General features: G+C 38.5%; 1 protein-coding gene across 1 annotated transcript in view; it reads right to left on the bottom strand.

Moving 5' to 3' along the window:
• Nucleotides 1-26,643, bottom strand: part of STK3 (serine/threonine kinase 3) — a 308,548-nt gene that overhangs the window by 119,637 nt on the left and 162,268 nt on the right. Inside the window, exons 7-8 of the mRNA XM_055432459.2 lie at nt 15,760-15,897; nt 4,202-4,327 (exon numbers count right to left, since the gene is read on the bottom strand). Of these exons, the coding sequence (XP_055288434.1) occupies nt 4,202-4,327; nt 15,760-15,897 (264 nt within the window). The remainder of the gene's footprint in view (nt 1-4,201; nt 4,328-15,759; nt 15,898-26,643) is intronic.

A 26,643-nucleotide genomic window follows, 5' to 3' on the forward strand; every position in this document is an offset into this window, starting at 1 on the left:
GGGCCCCCTTTTCCATATGAGTTTGAAGACAGGCTTTTCCTTTTTGCAAAAAGAAGGTTGTAAGGATTAGACGAATATGTGAGTCACTTTGAGAAGTACTGGAGAAGGCAATGGCACCCCACTCCAGTACTCTTTGACTGGAGAATCCCATGGATGGAGGAGCCTAGTAGGCTGCAGTCCGTGGGGTGGCTAAGAGTTGGGCATGACTGAGCGACTTCACTTTCACTTTTCACTTTCATGCATTAGAGAAGGAATGGCAACCCACTCCAGTGTTCTTGACTGGAGAATCCCAGGGATGGGGAGCCTGATGGGCTGCTGTCTATGGGGTCACACAGAGTCGGACACGACTGAAGTGACTTAGCAGCAGCAGCAGCAGCCATTTAAACAATATTAAGTCTTCCAATCCATGAACATGGGATATCTCTTCAGTGATTTAGGTATTCTTTAATTTCTTTCAACAATGTGTTGTACTTTTCACTGTATAATTATTTTACCTCCTTGGTTAAACGTTTTTTTAGGTCCGTTCTCTTGGATGCTACTGTAAATGCAACTGTTTTCTTAAGTACCCTTTTGCATTGTTCATTGCTAGTGCATAAAAATATAACAGTTTTATATGCTGATCTTGTACTAAACTTGCTTATTAACTCTAGAAGATTTAGATATTTTGAACAGATAACATCTAGGAAGCCGCTCTACCTTAAGGAGACCAAAACAAAGGCAAGCCTCTGTGTCAGTCCCACAGGGAATTGCCAGATAGTTCAAAAAGGAGAAGCACACATTTCTGAGAATAAGGTTATTACCCCTCTTTCCTGCCTGCAACCTCCACTGTCCCCATGGCTGCCACTGAGCTAAAATATCGGGGATGGCAGGCATCCAAAAACACAAAAATGCCACAACACTTTCTTACCAAAACTTAACTTGCTTAAACTTCTTCATTAAGCACTCCCCTGGTTGTTTTAAGTTTTTTATTAGACTGCAGTGTTTTGAGAAAAGACTGATCTGTCAGTTTCTGCTAACTTAATGGTTTCTTCATTTTATTTGTTAAAAGAAACTACTGGGAAAACTCCACCATTCTCCATGATCAGTAGCTTCTTTTAACAAATAAAATGTGGTGGAATTGACAGAGCACAACTCTTGAGACTATGTCATAAAAGGCATTGAGATGTCCCCTTTGTTCTCTCTCTTGGAGCACTGGCTCCAAGAGAAGTCAGTTGCCAGATTATGAAGACTCTCAAACAGACCTATAGAGAGTCCCACACGGCAAGCTGCTGAATCAGTCTGGCAAACAGTCATACGAGTGAGCTACCTTGGAACTGCAGTCCTTGTCAAGCCTTCAGATGACTATAGCTCTGACCAACATTTAAACCGCAACCTCAGAAGAGACTCTGAGTCAAAGTCATCCAATTAAGTCACTCCTGAAAAAACGATCTACAGATACCAAAAAATAATAAATGTATACTGTTTTAAACTGCTAGGTTTCGGCAGTATATGATACTTAAAGCTGAGGCCTGAAAGATGAGAAGCTAGTCATCCAATGAGTTCTAAGGAAGAAGAGTGTTTCAAGCAGAGGGAATGGCAAATGCAAAGGCCCTGCATAAGGAAAACAAAAACAACTTGAAAGAAGATCAATGTCACAAGAGTTCAGTGAACAAGAGAAAAATAGTGGAGAAAAGAGATCACAAAAATGGCAGAAAGTAACTGAACTGACTGTAACAAAGTTTTTAAAACAGTGAAAAACTGCTAAGTTCTAGGGTAATCAAAGGTACCTTATCCATAAAAAAATGGAAATCAACCTATAATTAAGTACAGGTAGATAAGAGCCAAGCAATAATAGTCACTTGTCCAATGACAGCTAGGCAGTAAACTAGTCCAAAACTCACAACAGGCTTACAAAAAGTGAAGGAAAGCCACTGGGTACCACTCCAGAGGGGCAAAACTAGACTGTTCAGAGAACATAACCTTATTGAAAAGTATATAACTCTGATACGCCAATGTTGTTCATTTTTAGAAGTACTAATAAATATTGGATTGAAAACTGAGCATAATGTCTTAATGAAGAGGCCTAAAAGTAAAAAAAAAAACTAGTTTTATTCTTGGGTTTCTCACTAGTTTTGTCAACTTTAGTAAATAACTTCACTGCTAATTTAATTTCACTTAACTACAAAATGAAATAATAATATACACATGTCCAGTCTTACCTTTTTTAAGATCAAGTAAAATAATATAAAATGTTTTGAAACTAAAAAATAAAAAAAGACATATACAAATCTGATCATTTGTAGAGAGAAACCAAAAAAACTAATTGTATCTATTATCACATAGGAACCCAGGGTGGAAACTGTAACCCTTTGAGAGCATGAACCAAGATCTTTACATCATCCCATATTACTTACAGAAACAACACCTTTATGAGGATGCTATTTTAAAATTCTGAATGGTGAAATCATTGGCAAAAATATTTATATCTAGAATGCGAGCTGAAAGCATCTGTCTCACCAGGCAGTCCATAGCTACTGCCAAATGAATAACTGATGCAGCTGAATATCTAAAGAAAATGATTACAAATCAGTTCTGAGGCTTCCCTGGTGGCTCAGTGGTAAAGAATCTACCTGCCAACGCAGGAGACCCAGGTTCAATCCCTGATCCAAGAAGATCCCACATTCCATGGAGCAACGAAGTCAGTGTGCCACAACCACTGAGTCTGTGCTCCAGAGTCCAGGAATCACGACTACTGAGCCTTCTCGACATCACTACCAAAGCATGCACACCCTAGGGCCCATGCTCTGCAAGAAGAGAAGCCAATTCAATGAAAAGTCCGGTCACTGAAACTAGAGCCCACATAGCAACAAAGACCCAGTACAGCCAATTAAAAAAAAAAAAAAAAAATCAGCTCTGAAAAGAGGCACACTTGTCCTTGTTTGGGGATACCATATGGCACAAGGTTAAATAACAGGTGAAAAGGGTAAAAGAATTTCAAAGGAAATGCCAATTAGATAACCAGTCTCTGAAATTATAAATAAATTTGAGGGCTTCCTGGTGGTCCAGTGGTTAAGAATCTGCCTGCCAATGCAGGGGACACAGGTTCAGTCTGGGGTCAGGGAGGACCCCACATGCCACAGGGCAACTAAGCCCATGCACCAACAACTGAAGCCTGCACCCTACAGCCTGTGCTCTGCAAGGGAAAAGCCACCACGGTGAGAAGCCCATGCACCACCACTAGAGAGCAGCCCCCTCTCGCCACAACTGGAGAAGGCCAACAGGCAGAAGTAAAGAAGCAGAGCAGCCAAAAAATACATAAATAATAAATGTTTAGGGTAAATTTGAATCAGCAAAATAAGAGGATTTGTGTACAAAAACCTTAAGATTAATTAAAAAAACCTTCTTTGGGAAAATACAGATGATGCTATCAAATACTTCAATCATCATAAACATAAAATATCTGTGCTTTCAGATTTAATGACTAACTGAATACCCAAGAGGTAGTCATCTCTATATCCTAACTAGAAAAAAAAAAAATTACATAATCTGAAACAAGGAGACAAATCATTAGTCAATCACAGAAAGTAGACATTATTAAATGTGATATAAAGATATAACCTTTTACTTTATTAAAATGCCCTGATGCACCAATTTAAAGTAAATGGAATAAGCTGGTCCTTTTATGTCCCTCCGGCTTTCTCCAATAACCCATCTTCTGCTGTGGTATTTCATCTACAGTATTGATGATCAGTTAAAAGCAAGTTCCAGAAAATATGACATCAGTGCAGTTCAGTCACTCAGTCGTGTCTGACTCTTTGTGACCCCATGGACCACAGCACGCCAGGCCTCCCCGTCCATCACCAATTCCCAGAGTCTATTCAAACTCATCTGCATTGAGTCGGTGATGCCAGTCAACCAAACTGACCAAATTCAAGAAAACATTTATTCAACGAACAAGAGCTAATATCAACTAGACAACAAATACTGTATAAGCTTACTATATTAACCTTACGTTCTCCATTAGTCACTAATGCTTAGCTATCAGAAAAGAGTAGCGAACATTTAACAAAAACAAAATATATTCTGAGATTTAATGAACAAATATACTTCACTTGTACAATAAAACAGGAAGTGCTATTGATATATTTAAAGAAAAAAAAATTAAATTATAGAAAAAAATCCTCAGAAGAAAAAGATTAACTTTTTTAGGGTAATTACGAACCGAATTTTCTTCCTCCTCTTCCAGTTCTCGCTGCTGTTCTTCATGTCTTTTAGCTTTGATCTCCATTGCTTCTGTAATCAGGTCTCTTAAAATCGATACAGGTTTTGCATTCTTAATAAAAGGGTGCTAGAAAAGTAAAATTCAATGGTATAAATTCAAATAGCTTCTCTGAATTATATCTTAAAAACATTAAAACAATATGCAAATGTGAGCCAGGATAACAGGCTTCAATGATTGGTCCTTTATCCAGAATTAAATAGATAGGTTAAGAACAGAGAATATTTCAGCTGCTTTAGAAATGAAGATTTTACTTTTTAGGTTTACTTGTTTTTAAAAAACCACTGCAGAACACAAAAACAAATGTAATCCTGTTGATAAAAATACATCATCGTTAAGACATATAATTTTCCAAAGGAAGTGTAGATTATGTGGTCAAAAAGACAAATTTTTTTTTTTTAAAGATTGGTGTATGTGTGTGCTTAGTTGCTCAGTCACGTCCAACTCTGCAACCCCATGGACTGCAGCCCGCCAGGCTCCTCTGTCCATGGGATTCTCCAGGCAAGAATACTGGAGTGGGTTGCCATTCCCTTCTCCAGGGGATCATTCCAACCCAGGGATTGAACCCAGGTCTCCTGCATTGCTACCAGATTCTTTACTGTGTGAGCCACCAGGGAAGCCCAAAGATCAATGATATTACATATAAAAATAAAACGATTTTTGTATTGTTACAAATTTTAATTAATCTTAACAAGCTGACAGCTAAAATCAGTAGTCAAAAGGAAGACAACTAGTTTTTTTTTTACTTCTTTTACATATTTTCTACTTATTATATATTTAATAATGTAATCATTTCCAAGGGAAAAGTAAAAAATAGTAATAAAAAATAGCTTTCAGAAAAGAAGTACTACTTAATTTCTATACTATATATCAAGTAACTTTTCACTTCTTTTTTTTTGTATCATTGTGATCTAGCTAAAATATCTGAGTTTGCAACAATCCTGATAAAAAGAAATAGAACCACCAGGAAATACCTGGGTGTTTGACGACTTTGTAATTCAAAAGGGGGAACATAAGAGAATGTAGAGAGAAAGGTTAAAAGTTTAATTTGGAATAGAAAACTGTAGTTTGAATCAGCAACACAGCTTCAAAATGTAATTTTCTTAATTATATATACATCAGTAGATAAGAGTCAGATGAAAGTCATCTGAGTTACTTTAATAAAGATTAATACAACACAAAAATATTTTTAAAGGTAAAACAATTTTAGTGCTAAAGAAGAAATTTACTGACATTTGTAGGAGGCTTTAAAACGGTGAAGGTATCATTTGGGAAAACTAAGAGTAAGAATTTTATCTGAATACAGAAGTTCTAGGATAGATGACAAAGAACTAATAAATTCTTTTATAGCAGTTATAGGCTGGTCACCAGATAAATTAAGTTCTATCAACATACCTGTGGTGGAGACTCCTCATCACTCAAAAAAACAGAGTTGGGATTGGACCTATGGCTGCCCAGCTACATCCTGCATCTCTCAGACTCCCTTTCAGTTGGCTGTGATTATGGACTAAGTTCTCACCAGTGCAGTACTGGTACTTCACTGTACTGAATGGAACACCAGTGTCTGTGTTGAGGCCCACCCCTCTGATCTGGACCCCAGAACACTGGGGGCACCGACGGGCACTGGTGGGCACTCTTCTGTGATTTCTTCTCTTTCTGCCATGCTGGGGAACAAAGACAGTGTCCCAAAGGATGACGGAGAGCAAGAAGGAAGAAATCCCAGGCCCGCCATCAGAATTTCTGAGTAACACTGGTAAAGAGGCTGCAAAAATTAGTAATAACTCAATATATGCTCTTTACCCTTAAAGAAATTATCTAGAATAAGGAATAAAAGATAAACGCATAAAAAAAATTACAGTGTGACAAACCAGTTACATTCATGATGACCTAGCACAGTCTATGTGATTAAGCGATGTAAAAGTAAATGAATAGGTGAAGTAACATCAGGTGTCTCACGGAGAAGAAACAGACTGTTTCAGCGAGAAGGAAAAGTATGAACGACACGAACACACACACAAAGCTAGGAGATGGATGCGAAACACCGTAGGAAGAGCTGCTGAGCCAAAACAGGAACACGGCTTACAGAAATGGTGTCCTGAGAGTTCAGATACAGGTAACAGTGGGACACGAAGGATAAACACTCAGAATGAGATCCGGAATTTTGCCTGACAGTCCCTTTGATTACCTGGAAGAGAGAACAGTGTAAGGAAAAGACTGTGATACCACAATCTTGCAGTAGAGTTTAGGAATGAAGCAAGACGGGGAAAAACTGTACAACAGGTGTAAATTACTAAAAACCTGGGTTAAAAAAATTGCTGCCACAATCAAGAGGAAATACTGAATCTGATGGGAAAACTCTTAAGAAGGACTTAGAGACTATGTGTTAACAGAAGTGAAGGAAGACCAACACAGCAATAACTGAGGACCAGTAGAACTGTACCTCTTTAAAGGCAAAAAAAAAGAAAAATTATGAGCCAAATTCCAAGCCACAGTTTTATCTTTAAGAAATGGCAAAGTACACACCCAGTCTATTGCAAACTTACTTTCATGCAGTTCATTGTGAACTGACTACACAGTGTTACGCTAACATTAGTCTACAGAGCTTCACATTCCTAATCTCAAAATCTCAGTATGTCTTACTTCATTTGTACTCATTTTTTCCCTGCATAATCCCTACAGGCATGATTCTGACCAACAAAGAGGAACTGGCTAACAAAGTTAAAAGGGTACTTCAAGAACAAGGCCATAATATTTGAGCATTCTTGATGGAAGGCATCACCGACTCAATGGACATGAGTTTGGGTAAACTCCGGGAGTTGGTGATGGACAGGGAGGTCTGGCGTGCTGCAGTCCATAGGGTCGAAAAGAGTCGGACACAACTGAGCGACTGAACTGAACTGATCATCACAAGAAAAGTTTTATCAGACACACTGGCAGATTTTTGAAGATAATTTGAAAGCTTTTTACAAGTAGCTGGTAGCATTGCTTCTCGGCCTTTTGGCTAAGATCATGTGTACAAGTAGCTGGTAGTAAAATTTTAAAATGCAAAGCAACATAGAAAAGAACAGAACAACAACAAAAACCAGAGAAAACAAGGTGGCAAATCTGAAACATGACACCTGTGACTAAAATGTTATTAATACAAACCAATGTAAATAAATGTGTTGAATTTCCATTATAGCAGTATTTTAGTTAAATACTAAAAGACACTTAGTTCATAAGATAAATTCAACTACGTGCTTTCTATATGAGATATACTTAACAAAATAAATCCAAATTACGTTTCTAGCAGGGGATACTAAAAAGAACTTGTGTTAAAAGTCAAGGACAGGCAATGAAATATCAAACATAAAACAATGTCAAGAAGAACATAATCAAAAAAAGCAGAAATGAAGACAAAAAATGGTAAGTGAAGGAAGAGTCATATAATATTAATAAGGGACATAATACAAAGAAACATATTATAGTTATAAATTTGATATATTAGCAGAGCATTATGATATATAACAAAAACAGAGACCTAAGAAGATCTAAATAAATAAGAAGGGGAGACATTAGTATTTCTTTTTTAGTCACTGAGAAATGGAACACTAAAAATTAAAGATTAAAGCAATCTGAATAATATAATCAGACTGAGTTAACAGAAAAATCAATAAACAGAAGTAATATCTTTTTGTTAAATGCCTAGAAAAGCATGTGGTACCAGCGTAAGAATGAAAAGAACAACAAAACAGAATATAATGCCTGGAAATAGAATATAATATACAAAATAAGCTGGCATATTATGAAAATAGCAATTCCAACCAGTGAGGAAAAAATACTTACTGGTTCATTATTTTGGGGGTTGAGAGGAAGGTTTTGAATTAAGTTAGATCTTCACCATAGAAGTATCAAAATAAATTGCAGATGGATTAAGAAGTTAAAAGTCAAAAAATGGAAATATAAAAGAACTGGTAATATAGGAGAATATTTATATGTTCAACCCAGTGCCATGAAACAAAGGAAAAAAAACCATAAATGAACTAAAAATTTAACATTTATGTCAGACAAGCGGGTAGTTACTTAAAGAGTTTTAAAATGAGTATCAATAAGAAAAAGATAAACAGACCACATTCTAAAAGGCAACACAGTTTCCCTATTTCTGAGTGTATCTAGGGTTTCTACCGCAGTCCAGTGGTTAGGACTCGGTGATTTCACTTCAGGGGCCCAGGCTCAATCCCTGGTCTGGGAACTAAGATCCTGCAAACTGTGAGGCATGGAAAAAAAGTCAAGTATCTAAAGCAAAACATAAACTAAGAGGACAAGAATTCTTACACCACTCGAACCGAAGACAGACGACCCAAAATCAGCTTTCCACATTCTTGGTCATGTATTTTAAGAAGTAAAGCTGCTTAAAGATTTATTCTTCTAAAATCTGAACTGTTAAACTTTGTTCATGTTCTGAGTTATCAATTTCTAAACTGAAAGAATTTAAATTAACAATTGCTTCCAAGGAGTGAACTGCAGAAGAGACTTCTGCTTCTGGACTGATTGGGCAGTCATCCTTTCCTCTATACTGCTCCATCAAAGCACAGTGAAAACCCTGGACATTGAACATAAACAAGCACAGGAAGACCCTGGAAGGTGGAGCGAAGGTGACACGAAGGTGACAAACCAGCTTGGGGCTGTGGGACTAAAGCAATGACACAGCTGTGAGTTCCATGGGCTTTCCTTTTACTTTGTTCATCCCAGACTGGTTACTGAAAAAGTCAGGAACCCAGAAACACCCACGGACACAGACTAAAACAGCCCCTACAAAAGCCTGCTCTCTCTTGAGTCAGAGGATCAGGAAAGGCACAGTGAGCCAGCGTGCAACCCTCTCTTTTGAACCATTCTGCTCCACCCAAACACTGCAGAGAAAACGCTGACCCCACCCCATGTGGCAAAGGCTGGGTGGGGAACCTAGACTTCTACCCTCTGGAGGCTGTCCAATCCTTTCACTGCAGTAGTATCAGAGAAGACCAAATGTTAAGCTGGGGCGTTCATCCACACCCAGCAGTATAAAAGGTGCTTCCCTCCCCCAGTGGGGAGTGTTGGTGGAGATCTCGTGACAACCTGGACTTCCAGCACTATCAGGCTGCAATAAGGAAACCCCACCTCCCTCTCTGCTAGAGGGGATCAGAGGCAGCAGAGGGGAGAATCAGAACTTCCATCCCTGCCCAGCTGTACTGAGGCCCTGCAGTGCCTGCTGAGGCCACTGAGGGAACCTGAGTCCTCAACCCTGGCTGGTGGTAATAAGGAGCCGCTCCCTAGCCCTGCATGTCGAAAGAGACCACAAAGTGGGGCCTGGACTTCTAATGCTACCTGAGAGAAATGATGGTGCCCCTCTACCCCACCGAAGCACTATTAGAGGACACCACTTACTACAGAGAATTTAAGTAAGATCCAGTGTCTCAAAACATAATACTCAAAATGCCCAGGTTTTAAGTGAAAATCACTCATCAAAAGAAAAAGCAAGAAACTATCAACTTAACTGTGAAATACACTCAACAGATACCAACATCGAGATGACATGGATAACAGAATTATCTAGCAGGGATTTTAGAGCAGTCATAAAAATCCTTCAATGAGCAATTACAAACATGCCTGTAAACACATGACACACTAGAAAGTCTCAGCAAAGAATCAGAAGATACAAAAAAGAAATGAATGAAAAATTAAAACTAAAATATATAACAAAAATAAAACCTGATGGATGGGCTGGCTCTACAGCAGAATGAGGACAGAGAGGGCTCAGTGAGTCAGAATAAGAAACAGTAGAAACTACACAATATGAATGAGAGAAACTAAACCGGCATAAAACTGAACAGAACCTCAGCAATCTGTGGGACTGAAACAAAAAAATCTAACTCTTGTGTTAATGGAGTCCTAGAAAGAGAGTAGAGGGTAGGGCTGAAAAATGTCTGATAAAATAATAGCTGGAAACTTCCCCAAACTGGCAAGAGAAATAAACCCACAGAGTCAAGAAGCTGAACAGTACAGACCCAAAGAAATTCATACCAACACACATCGTAATTAAACTTCTGAAAATAAAGACAAAGAAGAAAATCTTGAAAAGACCAAGGGGTAAAACAATTTAGATGACTGTAGATTTCTTATAAGAAACCATGGATATCGGAAGAACATGGCACAACATTTTCCAAGTATTGAAAGAACTGTCAACCAAGGAAGGATTCTATAGCCAGTGAAAACATCCATCAGGAATGAAGAAGAAACAAAATGTTCTCAGGTGAAGGAAAATGAAGAGAATTTGTTAACAAAGGCCTACCCTAAATGAATGGCTAAAGGAAATCTAAACAGAAAGAAAGGAACAAAAGAAGGAACTTCTGGAACATTAGGAGGAAGAACACTGGAGAGAACAAAAACAGGGTAAACAGTTGTCCCTTATCCTGGTTTTCTCAATCGTTTAAAGGTTAAAATAAATATAACACTCTGATATGGACCTCAATGTAATGAAGAGGAAGTATTAGAGATAATTATATTATAAATGGGAGGGACAGCAAGGTAGATAAAGTTTCTACTCCTCACTTCAACTGGTAAAATGAAAACTAAGTCATATGCCATGAGAGTTCACAAAGTGACCCACGACACCACCTATTCCAGCCAAGCCCATGGGCTAATTTGAATAATGACAGATCTCACTCTTCTAGAAGGCCAGACTAGGGCAAGAATTGACTTTCAGGTTGTAGGCTACCCACCAGAAGTACAGAGAACATTTCCAGATTAGGAATTCTAGGGTCACCAGGCTGAACTTGAACTGTCCCTGGGGATTCATTATCCTCATCTTTTAAAAACTATCAAGAGTTCAACTTAATCTCAAAGGATCCTTTCAGTCTTAGCCTGCTCTTTTAAACTTATACAATTATCCAGTTTTGGAAAATAAACCACTATAAAAAATTCAGCACAAATTCCTTTTTAAAACCAGTTTATCAAAGTCTAGAAATCAACATGGTAAAATCTACACATGTAGGTTATAGGCAAATGTTCACTTAAACTTGGTAATAAGACTATATTCTTAAAGTTAAAGCTCTACTACAAAGCCACAGTCATCAAGACAGTATGGTACTGGCATAAAGACAGAAATATAGATCAATGGAACAAAATAGAAAGCCCAGAGATAAATCCACGCATCTATGGTCACCTCATCTTTGACAAAGGAGGCAAGAATATAAAATGGAGAAAAGACAGTCTCTTTAACAAGTGGTGCTGGGAAAACTGGTCAGCCACTTGTAAAAGAATGAAACTAGAACACTTCCTAACACCATACACCAAAATAAACTCAAAATGGATTAGAGAGCTAAATGTAAGACCAGAAACTATAAAACTCTTAGAGGAGAACGTAGGCAAAACACTCTCCGACATAAATCACAGCAGGATCCTCCATGACCCACCTCCCAGAATATTGGAAATAAAAGCAAAAATAAACAAATGGGACCTAATTAAAATCAAAAGCTTCTGCACAGCAAAGGAAACTATAAGTAAGGTGAAAAGACAGCCTTCAGAATGGGAGAAAATAATAGCAATGAAGCAACTGATAAAGAATTAATCTCCAAATTATACAAGCAGCTCCTGCAGCTCAATTCCAGAAAAATAAATGACCCAATCAAAAAATGGGCCAAAGAACTAAACAGACATTTCTCCAAAGAAGACATAAAGATGGCTAACAAACACATGAAAAAATGCTCAACATCCCTCATAATCAGAGAGATGCAAATCAAAACCACAATGAGATACCATTTCACACCAGTCAGAATGGCTGCTATCCAAAAGTCTACATGCAATAAATGCTGGAGAGGATGTGGAGAGAAAGGAACCCTCTTACACTGTTGGTGGGAATGCAAACTAGTACAGCCACTATGGAGAACAGTGTGGAGATTCCTCAAAAAATTGGAAATAGAACTGCCATATGATCCAGCAATCGCACTCCTGGGCATACACACCGAGGAAACCAGAATTGAAAGAGACACATGTACTCAAATGTTCATTGCAGCACTGTTTATAATAGCCAGGACATGGAAGCAACCTAGATGTCCATCTGCAGACGAATGGATAAGAAAGCTTTGGTACATATACACAATGGAGTATTATTCAGCCATTAAAAAGAATACATTTGAATCAGTTCTAATGAGGTGGATGAAACTGGAGCCTATTATACAGAGTAAGCCAGAAAGAGAAACACCAATACAGTATACTAACACATATATATGGAATTTAGAAAGATGCAAATGATAACCCTGTATACGAGACAGCAAAAGAGACACAGATGTATAGAACAGTCTTTGGGACTCTATGGGAGAGGGTGAGGGTGGGATGATTTGGGAGAATGACATTGAAACACATATGTTGTCATATGTGAAACGAATCACTAGTTCAGGGTCAATGCATGTTATAGGATGCTCGGGGCTGGCATGCGGGGATGACCCAGAGGGAGGATAAAGGGAGGAGGGAGGTGGGAGGGGGGTTCAGGAGGGGGAACTTATGTAAACCCGGGGCAAATTCATATCAATGTATGGCAAAACCAACCAATATAATATTGTAAAATAATTTGCCTCCAATAAAAAATAAATTAACTACAAAAAAAAAAAACCACAATTTAACTTATAACATATAAAACATATACAAAACTCCCTTAAGAGACAGAACAGGATGGCTTTCAGACATTCAGGAAAATAAAACTCGGAGTCTAATGAGACTCAAATGATACAACAGTAATTCTGTCTAAAAGCTTTTAAAATCAGAAATTTGCTATCTTAAATAAATATATATTGAATTTAATACACATGTATTAAGCACTACATGTGGATTAAAGATACCAGGATACAGATACCTGTATTAAGATACCAGGAGTGCAAAAACAACCCTCTCCCTAAAACAGTGCCACTTGACTGAACTAGTTACAATCCAGGACAAAGACACGGAAACAAGTTATTTCATTCTAATATGGCAAATGACACGCCCAGGGAGCTTTGGAAACCCAGAGAAACAATTAGCTTGAACAAAGATGAAGGGAAGGCTTTCTGGAGGAATACCTAATTTGAATTTAGATACAATGAGACGATGAATAAAAAGGAGCCTTCTGGTAAGGGCTGTCTTCAAACTAGCAAGTGAGGGGTGAGAAAAAGTACAGAGGATTGAAAAAACATGATCTGTATGAAACATGAAACTGCAAGTCGACTATTTCAGCATTTATAAAGGGGAAAATAAGGGAAGTCAAACAAGGGGTCAATTAAGAGGCCAGAGGAGGACACACCAACATTATAACAGAGGGCCTCCATGCTCAACAACAGCACAACAGGAAAAGTTTTCTAAAAACCAAGAAAACAAATACTGGCTCATAAGCACTATATAAAACCAGCTGCACTGTTTGCCCTCAATATAAAGAAAAATGCTTGAGCCAAACCCAGCTAGAAGCCAGAGAGTAACAAGCTTATTAATATAATCCATACAGGTCAACTGGGCTTCCCATGTGGCTCAGCTGGTAAAGAACCTGCCTGCAATGCAGGAGACCTGGGTTTCATCCCTGAGTCGGGAAGATCCCCTGGAGAAGGGAAAGGCTACCCACTCTAGTATTCTGGCCTGGAGAATTCCATGGACTGTATATAGCCCACGGGGTGGCAAAGTGTCGGACATGACTGAGCAACTTTCACACATACAGGTCAACTTCCTGGGCAGAAAGCAGAATGGAGAAAAGGTGACAAGTGAGGCTAGGGGACAAGTGGAATAAACCTAGAAGAATCCCTTGATCACTGTGTGATCTTTCATGAGTCACTGCACTTTTCCGGGCTTCAGTACTCTCATATACAAAATTAGGGAATTTTACTGGAATATTTCTTAAATGCTTTTCCACCCTAAAAACTCTAGGTTAAAAACAGAATTTCTTTTAAGAGATTAGAAAAGATTATGGAAGAAAGACCAGAAAGAAACAATGGTTAAATTATCCAAAAACCAGTCATTGGATGTATTTGGATTTACTTTCATCATCAAGTTTTACACTATTTGTCCCATTTTTTTTTTAATTTCCCCTCCCCCTGTCTTTCTTGTCTTCTTCATGGTTAAATAATTTAGACATTCAACACAATAACAGCAATAGATCCTTGATTTATGTGCTTAAAATTCCTTTGAAGTGCTGACAATATTTCAAAAATAATGTTTCAATTAATTAACTTTTGAAAGGTAATATGGGCACATAAAACCAAACTCAAAAGTCTTAAAAAAGAGTCTTCGGCAAAAAGAAAGTTTCCATCCCACTACTGCTTCTCAGTCATGTAGTTACCTTCTCTGGAGGCCACTTTCTTGCTTATTTTTCTAGAGCTACTCCACTATAAGCAATGACATATGTATACATACATATATGTGTATGTGGGTGTGTGTATTTTGCCAATGACTTCCCTCAGTAGACCTCAAATTGCTTCCAATTTGTTGACAGATATTTATGTTGTTTCCAATCTTTTGCCATTATAATGGTTTATGAAGATTTTTTACACCTATGTTATTTCACACGTGGTTAAATTTCTCTGTAAATTGCTAGAAGAGTAACTACTGGGTCAAAGAATATATGGACAGATTTTTTATTCTGGACAGATTTTGCTAGACTGCCTTTCATGGAAACTATTAAGCCAAATTTTTGTAACAATAAACCTTATGTTAAAGGGCTAGTTTCTAACATTCTCAATAATTCCTTTTTTAAAAAACATTACCTTGAAAAAATCACTTTTTATAACTGTTTTTAATCCTTTTGTCACTTAAAAAGAACTATTCTCCAAATATCAAGTTTTGTTAACATGCACACTTATCATAGCACACAGGTCTAAGTCAATTCTGCTGGGAAAGTAAAGATTCATGAATAATTACTAAAAGTATTAAATTATTTCTACTTGCATTTAATGTCAAAACAGATTTTTAAAAAAGCCTCCTGACACTCTGGATACAAAGTCTACTTGTACAGGGACACTGAAACTCTTCATTCAGGTCATCTTGCAACCAGTATTTACAACATGCGATCTTCTCAAGGAGTTCAGGGATTTCGTATTTACATATCTTACAGGGCAAAAAGTCAAAGAAGAAATGCTGGGTCAAGGAATAATACATTCGGAAGTTAAAACATAAGAAACAATAACAATGGAAAAGAAACTCATTTCTGAAATGAGAACCCTACAGAAGTTTAGTTTTAACACAATTTTAGGAGGAAAGAATTAGCAACAAAAATTAGTGGGGGAAGGGGGAGGGCAGAAAATTGAACTTGGAAAACAAAATTTTAAAATGAGAGAAACAGAATATACAGAAGAAAGGTGTATGTGTCTGTCTGTACATCAATCCATATTTCCTGGAAAGTTATATCTTTACAAATCAGTTAATGAATAAATAAATCAGTTAATGAAACTCATAATCATCTTGGTCAATGTTAGAAAAAGCTAAAAGGTATATAAAGAAAATATCCTCCTGCTAGAGACACAAGCACTGACCTGTAAAAGTTGTGTTGCAGTAGCTCTCTGCTCAGGATTCTTTACTAGGCACTTTTTAACAAAATCGGTGAAATCATCAGACCAAAGTTCTGGCTTCCTGAATGTTGGTGGTGGGTTTGTGGGGATCATAAATATAGCCTGATACAAACAAAAAATCCAAAAGATACAGTAAGAATCACAATAACACAGCAAATAAACAAATCTCTTTATCTATCTTTAATCAGACTCAAAAATCTGAATAACAAATTTAAACTCTTCTAGGATTTCCAGTCAAATTGCAATTCAGGAAGCAAAGCCATCTGCTACTAATGTAATCATTTCCCATTAAATTTCCTCTATTTGAATTGTAGCTCATTGAGCACATCATTCTTTATTTTATCTATTATTTTTAATCAGTCTCCAAAGAAGACTGAATTTCTAACCCTTTTACCAAACCGGGGACATTCTCTGGTTAAACAGATATATACTTCAATTTTGCTATTGCATGCCAGACTTGTTTCCCATTTCAGTATTTCTTTTTCAGGACTGCTATTTAGAATGGCTAGCAGCAGCCTAATTTGCTTCTGCAATTCAGAATATTTAAGTACAAATAAAATTACTGCTGTGGTTTGAAATAATACTTGATGGAAGCAAGTCTTTAATTTCTCTTTCTAAATATTTGAGTCAAGAATCCAAATTAAAAAGTTTTAAAAGTAATATACCACTTTATCACTAATGATTTAATTTAATATTAATAACTTACAGTGGCTTAGACTGTAAAGAATCCGCCTGCAATGCAGGAGACCTGGGTTCAATCCCTCTGTTGGGATGATCCCCTGGAGAAGGGAATGACTACCCACTCTAGTATTCTTGCCTGGAGAATCCCATGGCCAGAGGAGCCTGGTGAGTTACAGTCCATGGGGTTGCAAAGAGCTGAACATGACTACACGACTAATACTTTCATTTCTTCACTTTCACTCATGATAATACATTCAGAGAGCTCAAAAACTTTAAAAAAGTCTCCCTGTCATCTTGTCTTCATAGCTACCCAGTTATCCTTTTTTTGACGAAGAGAATTAATCCCTAAAGTTCTTAGAAAATCACTGTATGCAATGAATTAACTTCTCTCCTGGGCTGTAGAATAGTTTCTGATAAAATATCACTAAAACAACATTTTCTTTGAAAGGATATGAAAACCATAATAAAGTTAAAACAAATGTATCCTGCACACAACAAATATTAGATATTATCACTTTCATTTCCACGTAATTAAAAAAAAGACAAGAGACAAATACAGCAATGACAAAAATTTTACCAAGTAAAATGAACTCAACTATATTATAACTACCTATAGTTTAAGAGGTAAGTTTATATATAATGACACAATCAACATTACAAGTGACATGAGGAAAAAATGGCTTTTTGACAATTAATGTAGACACAGTACACAATAAATATGGGCCTCTTAAAGGCACAGTATACACAGGCCTCTCAAAGATGTATTCAGGGGTGAAGCATCCACAATATCTCCTTTCTAGACTTTGGTATTCTCTGACTATCCAGAAGAGAGGTGTCCATCTCTGACCTAGCTCATTTCTTCCCTGATTTTTGGGGTCCTCTCTCTTCATGCCCCCTTCACGGACCACAGCCTTGTGATGAAGAGGCTTGTGTAACTCAGTGAAGCTAAGGGCCATGCGGTGTAGAGCCACCCAAGGTGGACGAGTCACTGTGGAGAGTTCTGGCAAAGCGTGGTCCACTGGCAGAGGGAATGGTAAACCACTCCAGTGTTCTTGCCTCGAGAATCCCATGAACAGCATGAAAAGGCAAAAAGATATGACACTGGAAGAAACCCCCCCAGGTCGGAAGACGGCCAATGTGTTCCTGGGGAAGAGCAGAAAAACAGCTCCAGAAAGAATGAAGAGGGGCCAAAGCAGAAATGATGCTCAGCTGTGGATGTGTCTGGTGGTGAAAATAAAATCTGATGCTGTAAAGAACAATACTGCATAGGAACCTGGAATGTTAGGTCACTGAATCAAGGTAAATTGGCTATGTCAAACAGGAGATAACAAGAATGAACATCAACATCTTAAGAATCAGTGAATCAAAATGGACCAGAATGGGCAAATTTCATTCAGATGACCATTATATCTACTACTGTGGGCAAGAATCCCTTACAAAACATGGAGTAGCCCTTATGAGGGCTACAAAAGAGTCTGAAATGCAGTACTTGGATGCAATCTCAAAACGACAGAATGATCTCTGTTCGTCTCTAAGGCAAACCACTCAACATCACAGTAATCCAAGTATGCCCCAACCACTAATGCTGAAGAAGTTGAACTTGAACGACTCTATAAAGAACTACAAGACTTTCTAGAACTTACACCAAAAAAAAGATGTCCTTTTCATCCTAGAGGATGATAGTACAAATGCAAGAAGTAAAGAGATACCTAGAGTAACAGGCAAGTCTGGCCTTGAAGTACAAAATGCAGCAGGGCAAAGGCTAACAGAGTTTTGCCAAAAGAACACACTGGTCATAGCAAACACCCTCTTCCAACAACACAAGAGACGAATCTACGCATGGACATCAGCAGACTGTCAATACCAAAATCTGACTGATTGTATTCTTTGCAGCTGAAGATGGAGAAGCTCTATAAAGTCAGCAAAAACAAGCCAGGAGCTGACTGTGGCTCAGATAATGAACTCCTTATTGAGAAATTCATGCTTAATTTAAAGAAAGTAGGGAACATCACCAGGCCATTCAGGTATGACCTAAATCAAATCCTAAAAGATGACGTTGTTAAAGGGCTACACTCAATATGTCAGAAAATTTGGAAAACTCAGCAATGGCCACAGGACTGAAAAGGTCAGTTTTCATTCCAATTTCAAAGAAGGGCAATGTCAAAGAATGTTCAAACTGCTGTACAGTTGTACTCATTTCACACAATCTAAGGTAATGCTCAAAATTCTTCAAGCTTGGCTTCAGTGGTGACTGAAGAACTTCCAGACGTGCAAGCTGGGTTTAGAAAATGCAGAGGAACTAGAGATCAAATTGCAACATCCACTAGATCAGAGGGAAATCAAGGGAATTCCAGAAAAACATCTACTTGGGCATCACTGACTATGCAAAAGCAAAAGCTTTTGAGTGTGTGGATCACAACAAACTATGGAAAATTCTTAAAGAGATGGGAATACCAAACCACCTTCCCTGTCTGCTGAGAAACCTGTATGCAGGTCAAGAAGCAACAGTTAGAATCAGACATGGAACAATGGACTGGTTCAAAATTGGAAAAAAAGAATACAACAAGGCTGTGTATTGTCACCCTGCTTATTTAACCTATATGCAGAGTACATCATGTGAAATGCCAGGCTAGATGACTCACAAGGTGGAATCAAGACTGCCAAGAGAAGTATCAGCGACCTCAGATACACACATGTTACCACTATAATGGCAGAATAGTGAACAGAAATTAAAGAGCCTCTTGATGAGGGTGAAAGAGGAGAGAAAACAAGCTGGCTTAAAAACTCAACATAAACTAAAACTGTGGTATATCCAGTTCCATCACTTCAAGGCAAACAGAAGGGGGAAAAAGTGGAAACAGTGACAGACTATTTTCTTGGGCTCCAAAATCACTGCAGACAGTGACTGCAGCCATGAAATTAAAAGACACTTGCTCCTTGGAAGAGCTATGACAAACCTAGACAGCATATTAAAAAGCAGAGACACACTTTGCCAACAAAGGTCCACATAGCTAAACCTATGGTCTTTCCAGCAGTCACGTATAGATGTGAGAGCTGGACCATAAAGAAGGTTCAGAGCTGAAGAATTGATGCTTTCAAATTGTGGTGCTGGAGAAGACTCTTGAAAGTCCCTTGGACAGCAAGAAGATCAAACCAGTCAATCCTAAAGGAAATCAGTCCTGAATATTCATTGGAAGGACCGATGTTGAAGCTGCAGTTCCAATACTTTGGCCACCTGATGTGAAGACTTGTTGGAAAAGATCCTGATACTGGGAAGACTGAAGGCAGGACGAGAAGGGGATGATAGAGGATGAGATGGTTGGATGGCATCACCAACTTGACGGACATGAGTCTGAGTGAGCTCTGGGAGTTAGTGATGAACAGGGAGGCCTGGCATGCTGCAGTTCATGGGGTTGCAAAGAGTTAGACACAACTGAGCGACTGAACTGAACACACAAAAGCATGGTATTAGACTTCATATGGAATTAAAAGATGCAGCAGGAAATATAGTCACTGTCCTTAAGAAACTTCTAACCCAGTCCAGTAATGAAAGAACAGTAAAAGATTTAAAGAACTGTACAATGATAAAGAAAATCATATAAAGCATTAAGGAGAGAGGTCATTCTCTTTAGAAGAAACTGGATAAGGAAAAGTGAAATAACCTGTTGGGAGGAGCAGAGAACAAGCTGATTATCCTATAAGGGACTAAGAAATGATAAGATTAGAAGAGGAATGAAGGATATGGAGTTTGGTCAGCAAGAAAGTGCACAACTGAAAGAAGTTGGTTCCCCGCCTCCTCCCGTGTGTGTCTTTATATTTTTGATTTTATTCAGGGTTTATGTGTGACCTAAGAAAAGGATTAAGAAAAAACAAACAAACCTAGAGATATTCTAAATGTGGCTAGCATAGAGGTCTCAGGATAAGTCAAAAACAGTTTTAAACTGGGATGGTATCTACAGGAGTGAAATGGAAGAAATAAGGTATACACACTACAAGGGCTTCCCTTGTGGCTCAGCTGGTAAAGACTCCACTGGCAATGCGGGAGGCCTGGGATCAACTCCTGGGTTGGGAAGATACCCTAGTGAAGGGAAAGGCTACCCACTCCAGTATAATGCTTAAATTTAATGCCTGAAACTATAAATCTCTAGAAGGAAAAGCTTCATGACATTAGTCTTGGCAATAATACCTAGGATATGACATCAAAAGCTCAGGTAAAAATAGCTTACAGACTCTAGGAGTAAAAATAGTGCTTCATCCTGCACTTTTCCTCTTTAAGTTTTAGGAGTGACCTTTGATTCTGAACATTTGTTGATGTTTATCTAGGATAATGGGGAAAGCAACATGGAGGAATTCTGAGGAAAAAAAAGTGTGGTTTTACAAGGACCTACTGTATAGCACATGGGATTCCCCAGTGGCTCAGGGATAAAGAATCCTCCTGCAGTGTAGGAGATGCAGGTTTGATCCCTGGGTCAGGAAGATCCCTGGAGTAGGAAACATCAGCCATTGCCGTATTCTTGCCTGGAAAATCCCATAGACAGTGGATACAGTCCACAGGGTCATAAAGAGTCAGACATGACTAGGCACGCGTGCACACACACGAATTACTGAATCACTATGCTACACAGCTGAAACTAACACAACATTATTAATCAACTATACGCCAATATAAAATAAAAAGCTTTAGCCACACCGCTGGCATAGTGGTATCATGCAAGATTCCCATTCTTGTGACCCAGGGTCGATTCCCAGGCGGCGCAAATCATGCTTTGTATTTTGGGGTTTCCCTAGTAGCTCGGGTTTCCTTTGTGGCTCAGCTGGTAAAGAATCCGCCTGCAATGTGGGAGACCTGGGTTTGATCCGTGGGTTGGGAAGATCCCTTGGAGAACTGAAAGGCTACCCACTCCAGTATTCTGGCCCAGAGAATTCCCTGGACTGAATAGTCCATGGGGTTGCAAAGAGTTGGACAGGACTGAGTGCCTTTCACTTCATTTGACTTCACTAGCAGCTCAGATGGCAAAGCATCTGCCGGCAATGCAGGAGACCTGGGTTCAATCCCTGGGTCAGGAAGATCCCCTGGAGAAGGAAATGGCAACCCGCTCCTGTATTCTTGCCTGGAGAATCCCATGCACAGAAGACCCTGGTGGGTTACAATCCATGGGGTCGCGAAGAGTTGGACACGACTGAGTTACTAATACACACACACTACAGAAGAAGCAGCAAGAGTACATCCTAACAACATTGTTTGGGCGGTGGGGGTGCTAGAGAAAAGGAAAAACAAAACACTACTCCAGAATTCAAGACATAAAAACAGACACCTTAATTACAGGGCATTCGGGTATTCTAACAATTTACCAAATCATTCTTCTGAGAGCCCTCAGAATATGCGGCAGTTTACTAAAACGTGTTATCACTGGTTATCACTGGTTCCTAACTTGGAAAGTTATGCAAAAGACTTTCTGTGGACAAGGCAATGAAGAATCAATAACCCCAATCTGTTTATTCTAGGGTAAGAGTTAATCTCTTTATTACTATACTCATCTTCTTTGAAAAAGAGAAAATCCTTTAATAGAAGAGAACATTCTTATTCATCTTACATCACATTACACATAAGACATCCAAGATAGTCCTTCAAAAGCAGTGTAGCCAGTTTTATGACACAATGAGCATCTACCAAGTGACAACTATGCACCAAGTACTTTCTGTGCGTTCCTATGCTTTATTTAAAGAAACAGCAGACTGATAAGCCACAGGCCAGATAGCATCAGCGGATACATTTCGTTCGGGCAACACTGAGCTCACAGTCCCATAAGGTAAAAATGTGCTGGAATCAGGCTGCTTCCACGTGAGATGTACGTTTTCCCTTTTACATGGAACCCATCGAGCCTGGCTCAGTTTTATATTTTATCAGATGGCCCCCATTACGTATCTAACTTTGTAAGCCCTGATATTACAGATTTTATAAGATATATATCTTGAACCCACAGAGTTTGCAATCAAATTGCGGGGGTAGGGGGGGCACACATGTGAACAAAAAGCAAACAACAGAGGGCTATAAAATGAACTTCTTCTGTAAAAACCTAATGAACCTCAGCTCCACAGCTCAAACAACAAAACAGAATGCGCCGGGCAGTGCAGGAACCATACAAGATGCAGGTTCAATCCCTGGGTCGGGAAGATCCCCCGAAAGAGGGCACGCCCGAATTCTTGCCTGAAGAATCCTATGGACAGAGGAGCCTGGCAGGCTACAGTTCATACAGTTGCAAAGAGTTGGACACAACTGAAGCGACTGAGCAGGCACACATTCCAGCTCGAAGGAGGGGCAAAACGGGGTTAAGATCAGCTGCAGCAAAAGGCCCATAAATACACCTGCTACTTCAAATTAGAGAATAAAAATAAACTTGAACTCTCATCTCTGCGAAACAGTTCAAAGCACGTATGCACATAAACCCCTATAGAGACTGACCTCAAACAGCAGGTATATGATACTAGATTGTCTAGATAAATGCTGTTCATCTGCCCTTCTGTTACAAATTGATGGATAACAACTCAGCGATTTATGTCCTTGAGCTAATGCTCTCCTTTGAACTTTGAGCCAGTGAGTGAGCTGCAGTCTTATCTTCAGATAATCTTAACATGTAAGGCTCACCTTAGCAGTAGCTATTAGAAATCCAAGGATAAAAAGCTTAACTCTAAAGCTTATTTACCCAGTACTATCATAAAGTGATCCTAAAATGTTCACATTCTGTTCTCAAACAAGCACTGAACTGCGTACAGTTCAAACAAGTAAGTCTTAATATATGATCTACCAAAATGGAGAGGCTCTAAAAGTCTACAGGGAAAACACTATACGTTTTATTTCCTTTTCTTCTTAAAGTTAGATAATAATAAACTGACAGATTTTTCTTACAGACTTGACTTTGTTCAGCTAATTTAACCTAATCATGAATCAGACAGGACCTTCTTAAGAAATGCCAGGTTTTGTATGAGCTGATTAGGTAATAGGCCTCTGCTGTAGAAAGTTTTGGCATTCAGTGGCTAGCCTTATCCTAACAATTCACTCCCTCCCTTGACACCAACCAAATCACATGGACACACATTACAGCCATAAAATTTATCTTATCTCTAACACCATTTTGATTGAAGAATGTTAGCACAATAAATGATATGATCATCTCTGTTTGTTTCTAGACATGTTGCTTAACTACATAGTGAACCTCCGACTGTGTTTCTTAAAGAACTTCCCTGATCACAAGTAGTCTAAGAAGCCAAGAAACATTAGCGCCTCAAAACACCAAATTATCTTCATGCCTGGAATTTCACACCTTAGACTCCAGGAGCATCCAGAGGATGTGAAAAAAGCTGAAGCTGAGAAACGACAATGCCTGAACTGTAATCTCGGTAGAGTGAGTCAACACATGTGTCTGAAGCTAAGGTAGCTAGGACCTGTGAATGTACAGAAGCAACGGACACGCTGGGATCACAAAGGAACCTGTGCCACCATTCAAGAACCGCAGGGACATGAGCAAAAGGTTATCTGCATAACAAGCAAATGAGATAAAGGATGAGAAAGCACTTCATTAAACTGTGAAGAACTAAAAACACATACAGCTGTCTTCTGACAGGGAACATAATACAGAGGTAGCAAGCTAAGTTAAAGTATATAATTCCTAAAAGGAATACACAGTAATAATACTTTTAAAAGATTATTACAAATAAGGTAGTAAACAGTACATTGGAATGAAGCCAATGCTGGACTTAAGCCAGAAACACAGGCTTGGGTCCTAAATCACCCTCTGGCTGTGTGGCCTCAGTATTTTCATATAAGTGAAGTGGCTGGATATTTTTCAGATTCCTTTTTGGGTCTGAAAGACTCTGGCACTCTACCTAGCAATCTAGGTTAAGAGTTAAATCCTCCTAGGCAAATATTCAATTGTTGATTAAAAAGAACATGCAGGGGGAAGAGGAGAGTGAAGGATAACAAAAGGCCTACCAGACATTAATATAAAAATATAACTCAAAGTTTTTCTCACCACTCCCTTAAAAGCAACTTTAAATAGACAGAGGTCTGAAGAGAACATGAAGATCTAGAGTGATCCTTGCTCTTAGGGTGCAGTTTCTACAGTAAGCCCAAGGCTAGAGTATTGCAAGCGTGACCTCATAATCAACTCCAGTTGCAGGATTTTCAGTAACCATTAATCTGGCTCATGAAGGCCAATCTGTCTGCCTAGGACTCAGATTAAGGGGAGGGATGTAGCTGATGCCCTGGCAGTCCAGGGTGAATAAGAGAACCAGCTCTAGAGGTCTGAGCCAGCGCTAGATGGCACTGGGTTACCGTCACACCTCCATCATAAGCAGCCATCTGACTGACCTCTTCTACTTCTCTAAGCCTGTTTCCATACTTTAAAATTGGGAACAGAACAATAATACAGCTACCTCATGGGGCTGCTCTAAAGTTTAAATGGGTTAATATATGTAAAATACTTAGAATAGCACCTGCCACATTATAAATGCACAATAATGTTAGCTCCTATTCATCCAATTTTACTGCTGAGGCTCAGTTAATTAGCTTATTCACGATCACACAACTAGTAACATGGCTGTCAAAACCAGAAATCAGATCTATCTGGCTCCTTATCTACTTCAAACTATTTCATGTTTCTATTAAATTTCTGCCACAGATAACTCTATTACAAGGTAAAGGCTCTGCAACACATATTCAGTTTCCCAAAAAGAAAATGCAAAGCTATCCGTATAAAAATAATTATAGTTCACTCTCTATAATTGTGGTAAAGTGTAAATAAAAAAACACCAAATAATTAAGACATGGCCAAGTAAAATCCCATATATCAACAAAATGGAGCAACATATTGCCATTAAAAATGACAAGTTTATAAATTACAAAGCCACAAAGAAATGTTCTACTGACAGAAAAGTGAATTTATAATAACCAAGACATGGACGCAACCTAAATGAACACTGACAGATGAATGGATAAAGAAGATGTGATAAATGTATCAGGTGTGTATACACACACGCACAAACACACAACAGAATACTAAGCAACCACAAAAATGAAACAATGCCATGTGCAGCACACGGATGGACCTGGAGACTACTACACTAAGTGGAGTAAGTCAGAAAGAGAAAGGTGTGTACACACACACGCACATACACACAATGGAATACGAAGCAACCACAAAAATGAAACAATGCCATGTGCAGCACACGGATGGACCTGGAGACTACTACACCACCTGGAGTAAGTCAGAAAGAGAAAGGCAAATACAGATGATCTCACTAATATGTGGCATCTAAAATAGGATACAAATGAACCTATCTATGAAACAGAAACAAACTCACAGACACAGAGAACAGATCTGTGGCTACTGGGGGTAGGGGAGAGGGATGGATTGGAAGTTTGGTGTTAGCAGATGCAAGTGAGTATATATAGACTAGATAAACAACAAGGTCTTACTGTATATCACAAAGAAAATATTCAATATCCTGTAATAAATCATAATGATAAAGAAAAAAGAAAATGGAACGATATAATAAAAAAGAAAGGTAAAAATGAGAAAACAAACAATAGTACAGAATGATTTGGTACAAAATCTTGAAAATTCAAAATATCAATTCACTGTCTACAAGACTGCACATGCTATGAGTTCTGATTCAGTTGTGTCTGACTATTTGTGACCCCAAGGACTAGGGGCCTGACATGCTCCTCTGCCCATGGAATTTTCCAGGGAAGAATACGAGAGTGGGTTGCCATTTTCTACTCCAGGGGGTCTTCCTGACTCAGGGATTGAACCTGTATCTCTTGTGTCTCCTGCATTGGCAGGCGGATTCCTTACCACTGCACCACCTGGGAAGTCCTGCGTTGTACAAGACTGTATAAGATTAATTTAAAACTTTTTATTATAAAGGCCACTATATATTTATAATTGAACAAAGGCATCATTTAAAAACACTGCTTAAGTCAGCACCCATTTCAGTCTGCTTCTACAAGCACCTCTCACAGATGCACAATTTAAATTCCAATACCTTTGAATGCTTCCAGTTAAGTCTTAATCATCTTTCAAGGTTGAAATATAATATTCCTTTAATATAATTCAAAAATATCCATAAAATATGGCTATAGAAGAAACCAAAAGTGACTAAGACCCA

Source organism: Moschus berezovskii, chromosome 16 (genome assembly GCF_049115385.1).
Source record: "Moschus berezovskii isolate FMDL1 chromosome 16, NW_MosBer_1.0, whole genome shotgun sequence".
Taxonomy (NCBI): domain Eukaryota; kingdom Metazoa; phylum Chordata; class Mammalia; order Artiodactyla; family Moschidae; genus Moschus; species Moschus berezovskii.